At 36.9% G+C, this 13,197-nt stretch overlaps 1 protein-coding gene across 29 annotated transcripts in view; it reads right to left on the reverse strand.

The window, feature by feature from the left end:
- Window positions 1–1,036: 1,036 nt before the first annotated feature.
- NRCAM (neuronal cell adhesion molecule) overlaps window positions 1,037–13,197 on the reverse strand; it is a 61,401-nt gene continuing 49,240 nt past the window's right edge. For 27 of the 29 annotated variants that reach the window (XM_061988549.1, XM_061988579.1, XM_061988555.1 and 24 more), the window contains 2 exons: window positions 11,213–11,291; window positions 1,037–1,662 (listed from right to left, as the gene is read on the reverse strand). In XM_061988549.1, the coding sequence (XP_061844533.1) occupies window positions 1,425–1,662; window positions 11,213–11,291 (317 nt within the window). In that variant the 3' untranslated portion in view covers window positions 1,037–1,424. The other 2 variants (XM_061988509.1, XM_061988571.1) reach the window with 2 other exon arrangements.

The raw sequence follows: 13,197 nt of genomic DNA on the forward strand, positions 1-13,197 counted from the left end.
TGTTATAAAAATTGATATTTGGAGGTAAACACTTGATTGATATAGTATGCGAGAAAGTAATTTTGTCACCGATCATGGTAATCCTTTACCACTAAGCCAATGTGTCAGCACTTGTCAGATTGAATCCTGTGGTTGGCTCCGAGCGGTAACCCCCACACTGCTTCAGGGTGTAAATAATTACAGAGCTGCCCTACTGATCAGGCCGGGACACAGAGGGAAACACTCGCTGGTGCAGTCAGCTGGTTTGGTTTCTTTAACAATTTGTTTTACTTGAGCTTATACCTTTCTGTCTTGTCAGTCAATAACCTAATTCTGGCTGTGTTTTGTTGTTTTGGCTTTTTAAATTTAATCTTCTAAGGCCATGAAAACATGTTGTGCTGTAACTGTCTAGAAAGCATTTATTTCATTTTTAAAGGAAAAAAAATAAGTCAGACTCTTATGTCATTTAAAATATTTCAAAGCTTCCATTGCTAACACAACAGTTTCATAACACTTCACATTTTCACTTTATTTGGCAATGACAGTAGTCCGCCAATCAGTTTACTGCATCAACTGATTTAGTAGTACAGAGCATTATGGAATGCATATTGTATAAAGGCACTGAATGTATTTTGCCCTGTGTTTTCTGGAATATTTTCTCTCATTTTTAAAGTTTTTTTTTCTTTTTCAGTGACTGTACAAATTCCAAAATGCATTGCAATGCGTATCTTTTATGCCCTAAAATCAATCCAATGCGTTTTGATGTAAAAATAGAACACTGTACTGCTGTAATACTTGATAGATTAAAAAGGCTATAAAGTAATAGGAGCAAAGAGCAGATAATAGGGTCTCATTAAGCATCAGCAAATGCAAGTGTCATACTTAAATCATTTAGCAATTATATACTGTACATACTGTTCCTAACTGTCTTGCAAAAAGACATATGATAGCTAGACATTAAGTCACCAATTTCACAACAATGTCCACAAAGACATTGAAGTTCTATATAATACTACTATAACACTCTGACAATGAAAACGGAATTCATATCCAGGGATTCAGCTGAGGACTGCATAACAAATTGTCAAACCAAGGTTTTATAGTGTACACGAGGATTATCTGTCAATTGTGTAGTGCTTTTGTTTTCCATGCATCATACTGTATTTTCAACAAGAAACGAAATAACAAGTGGATGTTTGTGTCAGTTCCTTCTGAAAGAAATAGAAATACCCAGGTTTTGAACGAAATTGGAACGTTGTGTTTTGATTCATACTAACAAACCACTTAACGTGTCATTATGTGGTATCACTGTATCAACCTGCATACTCTCATAGCATAAACATCTCACGGTGAGGAGCTCCATTACCTGCATGTTCATAGTATGAGAAGGAGGATGTACAAGTGCTTTAAACAGACTGAAGACACAAGGGGATGAAGTTCTGGGGTTACACAAACGAATTCATGGCATTTACAGGAGAAGGAGCCTCAGAGCTTTCATTTCCTTCAGCGGGTTCTTTCTCTTTTTTACCACTATATTGTCCAATAAAGGAACCATCCTCATTGAACTGACCATTTACACCTTCTCCATAGTCAACTAAACTATCATCACTGTCTTCTTTTTTCACAGTTCTGTCTGAAGGTGTCCGGCTTCCTTTTTTTAGAGGTTTATGGTCCTCTGCATCGCTGGAGACACAAACAAACAAACAAAAGGAATTAGCTGATGCATTATACATTAAGACAAAATCAGGCATGCATGCAGAGTTTATAAAAAGCAAGTGTGCAGGCCTATAATCCTTTAGTAAATCCACATCACATTGTAGAGACAAATCAATATGATGCAGTTGACATGAATACATGGTGTAGGAATGGTTTAAACAGAGAATGTCTTCAGTGGAAGAGGGAGTGTGGTTTTCCTTTTTTCAGGTTTTTCCCCCATCGTGCATGGCTTTTCAATGGTAAGACCTGTGTCCTTGGCTTGGAAGCAATTTAGATGCAACTGCAAGCATTAAAAAGTGGGTTGTAAAGTAATTAAAAAATAATTTCTTTGTTCTCCAAAGTAAACAAGCTTATGATGTGCCGTGAAGTTAGTCTGTTAAACTTCTTGGTTTCTTTGACTCCTTGAATATGAGTGAAGAATGAATTTGGTTAAATGAAATATACCGATTTTCTTTACTAGTATAAAGAAAATAAAAGTGCTGCATTTCAAATAATTTGTTACATAATGCAGGCCAGACTTGCAATTTTCAACCTTACCTTTCAAGAGACCTACATATTCCATTAAAAGGGTGCAGAAGAAACAAATGAAAATAGCCTAAGAAGAAAAGCAAAGTCCATATCCTGATAGTGATCAGTATTTTATCAATAATAAGTTGCTCTTAAAATTGCTAAAACATATACTGTCTTACAGGTAAATCAACAATTCAGCTTACAGTAGCTAGAACTGAGGAGCTGAGAGCAGGCTTGGTCTTTTCCATTACTTATCAGACCAACCTCCCCACCCGAATCCATAACTGGTAACAAGTTCTGACGATGATGGTGATTCCGAGGACAACAGAAAAAGGAAAGGAAAAGTCAGGGATGAGAGATCCCTGTAGCAAAGTACTGCAGTCTTTCCCTTGTCAGTGGAAATGCTGCAGCACTGTCAGCATCTTCAAATGAATCTGCAGCTGTGGTAGGCTTGTATTTCATGAAACAGATGTTAGTTGGGCTCTTTTCAGAATCCTTTACACTGCATTTCAGTTTCAAGATGAAGATTTCAGCAGCAGCCCCAAAGCATTTTCAATTAAAACCCACTATTGCCAGCTGTACTTTTGGGTGCAATTATTTAGCCTGTCTTAAACAGAACATGTGGCTTTATTTGCATACAGGCTACAAAAGACTGAGTGATTTTTTTGTTTTTATTCCAGGACTGCCAGCTTATGGAAAATATAAAGGAACATGTGTAGACCATCAAGAAATGAAAATATGTTTTACAATGTCCCCAATATATATATTCAGCAAATTATTTTCACCATCTAATTCCTCAAAGCAAACGACAGTTCTTACAGCAATGCATTTTCTTATTTTTTTTTCCTAACTAGTATCTTTGAACACTCAGAGAAACCATAAATACACAGCACATACAAGGTTACACAGATTACATTGTCAGCTAACAAGTGCCCTGTTGAGAAACATTTTGCTATTGCTAGAAAACAATTACACCAATTTTCCATCAAGCTGCTTCTCCTCGTCACCTTTTTTGGCTTTAGAAGACCTCAAGCTATCACATTCTAAAAGAAATATATCTTTAATGTGCTTATATACTTACAGAAAAAACATACCAGAGATTTCATCCTTCTATGCATACACAAGAAAAAAAGGTTATAGAAACAACTGTCTCATTAGTGTGTACGAAAACCTTCATGTTTAGAATACACAAAGGCAAAAACTACAACCTGGACTGTATCAGTCTGGATTTTTAGTTATTGCTTTGTACATGGCATGAGGATAAGTATCATATCATTGATTTTCTCTGCTCACTGACCCTGAAAATACAGAGGCTACTAACATTTAAAAGTATGATACTCCAAAATGTCAAACATCCGGCAGAAGTGAAAATGTTTTCAACACTGGAAACGCAAGCAGGTAACAGAGACGATATAGAAGGGACTTCATTTTGGAAAGGTGTATTTAAAAGGTTGAAGGTACAACTGAGTATCTAAAAATCACACACAACATAGTTTCTCCACTGTTCTCATCAGAGGGCATTAGACTCATGACAACAGGCTCTTCAAACTAAACGAATCACAGACCTTGCTCTAAGATAGCAACCACTTCTACTGCTTAATACTTTCTGGGTAACATAATTCAGTAAAGAACATTGTGTATACTGTTTCCTGTTTAATTTTAGGCAAATAACTTCATAATTGCTTACACCATGGTATGTAGGAATGAAAATGAATTAAGACTGCATTGGTACCACATTCCAACTGGTCAAGAAACTGTACCAATATTCTGAAGTGTGACCATATCCAGTGTAATTCACTAGGCCGGACTATACACTAAATAAATAATACTCTATCACTGTCCTAAAAATATACACATATTTGTGTTTAACACAATAAAAAGCTCAATTTTCATGTATAACTTCAATAAACCTGGATACAGGAACTTGTGCTTTGTGTTGCTCTTGGAGTTTTCTTGTTCATATTTTGGTAAATAAAAATTTCTTTATAAGCCAAACGATGAAGAAATACACAGTTCATTGCATTGTGTCTGTTTTCTCTATATTTTAAGTGGATACTAACATAATAAAACCACAGATACAAAACTGTAGAGCAGATGCAAAAATAAAATCTGAACCTGAGGATTTCCTCTCTTTTTGCACTGAGTCCAAAGAGAGGTTCTGCCAAGGCTCTGACACTGCAGAAACAAGTGGGATTGTCCAGGGTGCTTTCTACTCCTTGCTCAGGAAAAGGAAACATATGCCATGGTACCATTTATTCTTTATCAAACTGGAATATGACTCTTGTGTTAGATGAATACAATGTTTTGGATGGAGGGGAAAGAAACGGAGGAAGAAAGAGAATAAACGAAACAAAAGAAGGTAAGTGAAGAGATCAACGTTTTGGACAACACTTTTGTTACTCTTGGGGTGCAAAAGAGAGAAAGTACCCTGGTGCTCTGGGGAAATGAACGTATTTGCTGTGTGCTGCTAAGAGAAAAACTGCAAAAAACACTGAACTGCATTATGAACATGGATGGTCAAAGAGAACACTTATTGCAAAAACATGTAAAAGCCATAAATTTTGATACAGTATCTGCAAGATTTGATAATTTTACTATTGTTCATGAAACTACTCCAAAATTCAACCAGGAGAGATGATAATTTCTTTCAGGTTTTGTTTGTGGTTTTGCTTGCTGATTTTTATACTCAGTGTAATGATGTGAAATAAAGATGAAATGCAAATTGGGCTGACTAAAATTACAGTGAAAAAAACAAGAAAATTTTGAAAACCATCCCAAATGCAGTACCTACAGTTAATAGTGAGGCAACAGGTACAGGTAAGGAACAAAACAAGGGGTAAGAATCGGTGTGAATTCTATATTTAGATCAGACAGACATGAAAGATAAGTGTAGTGATTGTTTTGCTATTTTTTGTCTTACAAATTCTATACTAGTAGGTTTTTAAGGATGAAAGTTTCTCATTTGGTAAGTACTGATCTGCACTACACACATGTAACATTAAAGCATATCTAAAAGCATGATTTAAATATTTTTACTGAACAACGGCTAATATATGAATCTATGGGTTTTTTCTTGGTTTAAGGAAGCACACACCAATCTTGCAGCTGACTGAGATACAAGCAGTGGGAAAGTGACAATAACATGTGTAAGTGCAAAGTACAAACTTATATTTTAAGAAAGAATACTTCCATTTCACAAGCTCATCAGTTATGGAAAGAAATATGTACCTTGAAATCTCCTTGCTTCTTTCAACTTTTCAATCTTTCTTCCTTAGATTTGGGTACATGCAGCAACCAGTCAGAATGGGGAAGACAGTTTTACGATGCCTCTGCAGTCCTGCAGGCAACTAGTTCCCACTAAACTTTGCCACATTCATGGACATGCAAAAAGACTCAATATATGGTTAGCAATATACTACTTTTCCTTACAACACAACTGTCAGGTGAAAGGCAACAGAAAACAAACAAAATGGGTAAAGCACTCTGGGCTATTGGATGCAGAAAGAGGATGAGGAAGATGAAAACTGTTGGTAGTAAATTCCTTTTTGTATGCCCTCGGGTCAACAGTCCAGAAATGTGTAAGTATAAGCAGTAACGTGAAGCCCCAGAAATACCCTACACTCTGGCTCCCCTGCACGCTCCAGGAGAATCTCTGCCCCAACACCTAACAGGTTAATGTGCAGGCTCCTAAATTGATAGGACTGTGCAGAGGAAAAAGGTTTTCCCTATAACCTTGTGCCATCTGTATCAATCCAGACTTCAAAACATTTTACTGTTTCTTATGTAGCTAAGACATATGCACATCTTTATTAGTTTTCTGAATAGTTTAATGTCTCTGTAGTACTCAATCTCAAATCCTGAGAGAAGCTGGAAAAACTCAGATTAAGCTCTGGCTTCCATTGGCAATAGGTTAAAAACCTGTTAGTCAAAGAAGCTGACTCACTCCTTGTGAAAATTTTCAAGAAAAGTCTGCTTGAGAGAAATTCAACCAGCTTTCCACCTTTCCTATTTCTGGTGGAAAAATATGCTAAGGGAAAGCAGAGCACTGATTATAAACATAGTGACAAGGATGTTCAAGAATTAAAATAAGAACTGTTGAAAGCACATGTGCATAAATGAGCATACAATAAGATCACTGCCAAGTTCAATCAGATTATTCAGAGACAAGAATTCTTCAGGCAGTTCATTAACAAAATCTCTTGCACTGGAAGGGATCAATCTTAGACTTATGATGCTGAGGCACAAATCATTGCTAGGTCCCCCTGGAAACACACCTAAGCTGCAATGAAAACTTGAATAACTACAGACAAAAAATACTATTGTCATAACAAACCATATTCTCATTGTTAATCAACCCAGAACACAACAGAAGAGTAAATATATTATCTAGCAATCTCAGAACCCTCCACCAACCATTTCCAGAAAGTCTCTCATAGTATATCGAAGAACTTCTGGGAAAAACACTGTGTCAAGATGTTGATGAAAAAAGGCAAAATAACTCAACCAAATGTGCAAACACCCTGTGTTACCACACTAGCAGTCCTACTACTGTAGTTGCCCTGTCCTGTTTGATCTTCCTAAGATTTTACAGACTGCAAAGAGATGCCAGACTTTCATACTTCCCATCAAATTAACTAAGAAATGCATGCTTGCAGTCTCTCCCCACTCATGAAGCTACAGATCTGTAGATGCCGTAACTTCTTAATTTCTCTTGGTTTTGGACTCAGGGTGGAAATTTAGGCTGATCTATATACCTACACTGACATGAACAGAAGCTCTTGATAGTCTCTAATTTTAATTTAAATGAACATTTGTGGTACTTCTTGTATTTCTTGGCCAGTTTCTTGGTGTGAGGATTGACTGTCCACAATTTACTACCTTGGTCTTCTACAGCTCAAGAAATCACTGGGACTGTAGTGCTGTTTGCTACAGAAGGAAGCACTGTTTTCTTTTTATTATGCACAAGTGCAGGTGCTCCTCCAATCACAGGAACATAGTGTACCTGGTCGTTCTGAGGTTCCTGAATCACCTGCATTTCCTAAAGTATTACTTCCTTTGTTAGATTGGTGTGGCAGGAAAACACGATGGTTGTTAGTTCTGCAGAGAGGATGCTCTTAGATGAAACTGAGCAGTGCAAAACTTCAAATAAGAATACTGGGAAGCTTAGAAATTGAATGTGACAAATCCTCCCCTAAAATTGAGAGCTATGACTTCTCTAGAGTATCTTGGTAATTAAGATCTAAGTAATTTAATAATTGCAACTGTATTTTGAAACAATTTTCTAAGCATTGGCCTTATTTGTCCAGAAATATTGAAGTCTATTCAGCATAAATTTCCAAATCTTTCACTGTTCCCAGTTCCTGAGAAAGGAGGAAGCAACTCTATGATCTTAAAAGGTTTCTCTTGATGGTCTGGTGTCTCTCTTAAAGTCAGATGTCCTTTTGTACCTGGCATGAAATGATTGTGAGACTTTATACTTCCCCTTCCCCACTTTAAACTTTGGAGGAGAACGAAAGGAGCTCAGACATTTGTGAGGAGAAGAAAATGAAGAGCTTCTGATGGAGTTCTTCTTCTTCAGCTGATGTAAGGAGTGTTTGTGTACTGAGAAACCCTTCATGATCTGGACCAAAGATTCACCAAATAGCTTGCCTCCTGAATATGGTAAAGACAGCAGTTTACATTTTAGATCTAGTGATGAGGTCCAAGGACGTAGCCATATAGCTCTCCAGGCTACAGTGAGGCATGCCATGTTTTTAACAGTGAGTCTGAGAGAATCCTCAGCTGCATCATGGATAAAATTAGCTGCCGTGTTACAGAGCCTGTGTTTCCTTTGCATGGCACCAGATGGGACCCATTTCTTTTTGAACCTGGCTCGTTCTTCTTCCAACCATATTAGTAATGCTCTAGAAGCGTACGTACAGTAGATAGATACTCCAAGCTGGGCTGCAGCTAGCTTGAAAGATCTTTTAATTGCTTCCTCAACCTTTCTATCAGTAGGATCTTTAGGGATAGCATCCATATTAGCAGGCACTGATAGTACAGAATCGCCAGTAACCAATACTCTGTCTACTTGAGGTAAGGTCCCCCACAATGCAGCTTTGTGCACTGGAAGAGGATAGAGCTTATGTAGGATGCCTGGAGCTTCATGCTTTGCCTCAGGATTATGCCAAATCCTACAGACAAGATCCTCCACTGCTGAGTCAATAGGAAGTGCATTATCTACCTTGACTTCTTTCGAGGAGAAAAGCAGTTCTTCTGAAGTGCATCCAGATTTGGAAGATTTTAGCATTAACACTCTCTTTATATGCTTGAACAGATAATTCTGATTCTCCATGTCAAACTTGCGCAGAGGATCTGTTCCTTCTTGCTCTTCTATAGAGGACTCAGATGACACCTCTTCATCTTCAGAGGATGACTCAATCTCCAAGGCCTTGTCAGCTTCAGATATCTTATTCCTGGAAGCTGTTCTATCTTTTGAACTGTCCATATGGTCAGACTCAAAAGCTTGAGAACTGCTCCCAGTTGCTTCTAGAGGAACCACTGGAACTTCTGTAATTGGTACCCTGGGATGCTTTACTGACTGGGACCTAGCCTGTGCCACAGAAGTTATGCTTTGTCTGGCTGCTGTCAAAGCATCCTTTAAGACACTCGTTAGCTCAGGCAAAATTACAGATTTCATTAATGAATTATTTTCAGATTCAGAGAAGTGAGTAGTAGTAGTAGAAGGTCTTACCTTCCTGGGGTAGGAGCTCTGAGTGTCTTCTGAATCTGAGCTGTAGTCTGGGGTCTGGCTGAACCAGTGCTGCAGAGAAGAATGCTGCCTTGCCAGTGAGCCATGAACTGAGTTGCAGCTGAGGAGTTGCTGGAAAGGGGATGGCTGTCCTGCCTGAGAATCTGAGCCCTCCTCCGACCCCATTATCTGTTTCTCAGAAGCATGATGTCTAGAGCCATGCCTGCACTTCCATTCGTCTGACCTCTTTTCCTCTCGGCAGAGGGAAGGAGAGACAGAATTAACCCTTGTAAGCTTGGAAGACTGCCTAGCCCTCCTCCTGGTGTAGGAGGTCTCTGATATGGTGCTGGAGTATTGATCCCCTGGCCTTCTGAAGAAGTTGGATCTGTCAGATCTCACAGACTTTGTTTTGGTAAAGACAGGGTCTGCTTCAGGAGAATTGGCACAGCTACCTTTTCTTTTCTTTTCCTTGTCCAGTTTCTTTCCTGTCCAAGCAGACATGGACCTGAAGTGATGAAAAAAGTTCAAAATACTCGAATTCCTAGATCTTTCAAAAGCTGCTCTTTTTTTCAAGGGAAACCCTATACCCTTTTTCCTCAAAGAAGCACTGCATCATGACCAGTGCCATGGGAGGCAGACAAACTGGGAACTGAGTGACTGCAGTGATGCTGGGCTGCAGAGGGGGTGCCAAGATATCTTCTGTAATCTGACTGGTTGCTGCTGCTGCCCTGTCTCTAAGGAAAAAAGAGGAAAGCCCAATATAGACTAATTACACAGAAATACATTTTAGAAAGGAGTAAATAGGATGAGCTCTTTCATGTGAACAAATCTCAAAAGCTTGGCATGCATCTGCTCATATTCACCAGACACGAATGGTGGATAAATGCCTTATAAAATAATTGAATAAAGCACTAGATGTTTCTATAGATTAACTCCAATCACTAAAATAAGGAGACATAAATTCAAATCTTGCTACAGGTCACACATGAAAGCAGACACAAATATTATTATTCTGAGAAAACATGTGTGGAGGTGATATAATTTGCATGATTCTGTACAAAGGTCAGATTCTGCAGCTGAAAGTTCCAAGTATCAAAAAAAATAAGTGCAATAAATGAGAATGCAAACTGGATTGCCTAGGAAAACTAATACAGTACTTATTTACCTCTGCTTCCAAACATTGCTTCACACCTCCTTTTTATCACCTGAAATTAGTTAATCCATGTAAAAAGATACTATTCTGAACTCATTACCTGAAGAACAGAGTATTTTATTTTTTAAAAAAACAGGGAAGAATAAACAGTAACTACTCTTTGGCATTGAGAACTTTCAGCCAGATCAAGATGCACATTTCTCTTCTTATGAAGAAGCTATGGCATCAGAGTAGACTCTTCTTGAAAAAATTATTTTTCTATGTACATTTGTAAATATTACATCTTCAAAATAATAAAGGGCTTTTACAATGCATTTGACACTACAATGCATTATAAAATCTATTTTAACACTCATGTCAAATGTAGTGGTATTGACATCTTTAGAAAATGCTAGTAATATATCCTGCAGTAATAAAAAAACCCCAAATAAAATGCTGCTTATTTAATACACTATACTCATAATTCTTATACAAAAAGACTTGACAAGACATGCTTTTTGTGATTCAAGAGATTCAGCTAGACTACATTTACAATGAAGGAAGCAAGTCAGGAATAAGAGATGTCTTGCATGCTTTGAAGCTGTCTGCTATATATCTTGTACTGAAATACATGAAAGGGAGATTTGATTTTTTTCTTGTAGGACATTCCTTCACCTCTGTGTATAACGTCGCTTCCTTGTTATTGGATTAGGTGTTAGTACTGGCAGCCATTTAAAATGCATTTGTAGTCCAGTCAATGTAACACAAGACTGCTTTTATTAGGTCACAATTAGAAAAGTATTTTCAATAAGCATAATGTGAAGTGTGTCCGGACTGAAAGGACACTGTACCTGGTATTCTAACGATCTGAAAGATAGGTTTGTAAACAAAGACACCTCACATGGAGAGAACTGTGTTTGAAGCTGGATTTCACCTTGCATTAGCCAATGGCTAACTCTAAGCTTGGATGTTAATTTTATTTTTTACTGGTGTGGTTGAAATGCTAACTATAGTTCTATACAGCATTGGGTATAGAATCTTTGTCAACACAGAAAAAAGTTAGTTTTCAATTAATAACTATGATACTATATACAGTACACATGTGAAGTGAACAGTCAACATAACAAATCACGTCAGTTGCTCACCTGTATTCACCAAATGTTCCATCATCTTCCTTCATAGGTTGTATTTCTGGATCAGCATGTGCATCCTCCTTTTCCTTCACTAAAATATTTGAAATAGTTATTTTTTTTATCATGAAACTGCAAGATGAGAAACCTTAAGACCCTAATTTTTCGAATTGGTCACATTTGGCAGGAACATGGTTTGAATAAAAATGTCTTTTTTGAATTGAGGCCTTAGTCTGTTACATTTCTTCTTTGCAAGGCAAAGATCTGTTAAATAGTTATAGAACTTTATTTTCATTCAAGTACAAAATACTGTATGCCATTCTGCATTAGGAAAACATTTTCTTTCTTTCATCTCTAGCATTGAAGACAAACTTTTGTTAAAAATCCAACTAAAATTCATTACTTGTTCTGCATTTCTCTGCATTTCATATTCACTGTCTGTTTGTATAATTTACGTTTTCATTTCATGCACTAAGATTCCACAGAATTTTAAACACTATTTTAAGATGTACTAATATTGAAAAAGTAGTTGTAGTCTGTTAATTTTTTCTTTTCTACAACATGATCAGAAGTGAAGCAAAACCATCTACACCAGAAATCCAATATACACACTCTTATTGTTTACTCTGGTGATTTCCACACTTCATGTCTACATCTTTGGTTTATATGCTCTTATTTGAGATGACATGAATCATTTCTGGCAGTATTTTCTAAATCTATTATCACAATAACATGCAACACCTTGAAATGTACCTGGCTGCTGTAATTTCACACTGAAATAATTTATTACTTTTTTCAAACCACAGGTAATGACATGCTAAAATACGATGGAACGGAACGAATAACTTTGTGCTTTGCATTTAGTACACTTGCTATGACGCAAAAAGTCCAAGTAGATCTAGAATCTGTGTTTCACCCTCTTCTAAGTGGCTCACTCCCAAGTTTTCCCTACCCTTTTCAGTTTCACCACTTCACTTGTTTAATTCTCCTAATTTTCCTTCTGTTTTTTCGATTTTCTCCACTGAGAGTCACTTTTCCTATATCCTCTGTAATCTCATTTTCTCCTTGAAAAATCCAAATATTAGGAAAAACCTTAAGATGATATCTTCAGTATGTCATTCAACTCTATATAACACTGGTTTCTAAATCACCTGTCTTTCCTTCATGGGCATAGGTAGTTGGGACAGAAGCTTCTCTTGCCTAATTTTTGCTGTCACTAAAAATGTTTGCCATCTCCGTAAAACAAACAGATTGGGCAGAGAAGGATTCTTCTATTTATATTCTTATAAAAATAATCTGCTCTGAAAGATTTGCTTATGAGGAGGGAAAGTTTTAAGTGTTCACTGATGCTAGTTTTCACAAGTGCACTGGTCAAAACACGTGAAAAATTAAAGTGAGAAATTAAAACACAGTATAGATAGTGCATCCATCTTTTTCATGTCCAAAATAAGAACATGAAGTCTGAATTGGTATTAAATATGCATTCTAGAGTCTGGATATTTATATAATCTCCAGACCTTTGGAGATTTGGTAATATAGAACATATTTTTCTCAGGAAATCAAAATGTAGCTAGGAAAGGAACAAATGAAATTGTCCTTTGATGACCACTTGAAGTTCATTCATATCTACCCATGCCTCAACAGTTGCTCTGAGATCCTATCAGGCAGTACCAAGTAAACTAGTTGACACTATCCTTTTCAAGAGAGATTTAGTCCATGGATCTACTACATTAAAAGAAATATGAAACTGGGGAAAGATGATATAAGATATATATATATAAGCACACATGCATACATTCACACATATATGCATTTCATAATGTGTATACCCAGAGGAATGAGAGTTTTGGCAGAAGTCATACATTATTTAGTTCCAATTTTTAGTTAAAACGGTAAAATATACTTAACCATCCTGAGGCCTAATACTAAAAAATACTCCAAAATAAAATTAAAAACTCTTACAAAGAAAAGCCTTATAGAGGTGAAACCAGTCTAACTAA

The sequence above is a fragment of the Colius striatus genome, chromosome 1 (assembly GCF_028858725.1).
Source record: "Colius striatus isolate bColStr4 chromosome 1, bColStr4.1.hap1, whole genome shotgun sequence".
NCBI lineage: Eukaryota > Metazoa > Chordata > Aves > Coliiformes > Coliidae > Colius > Colius striatus.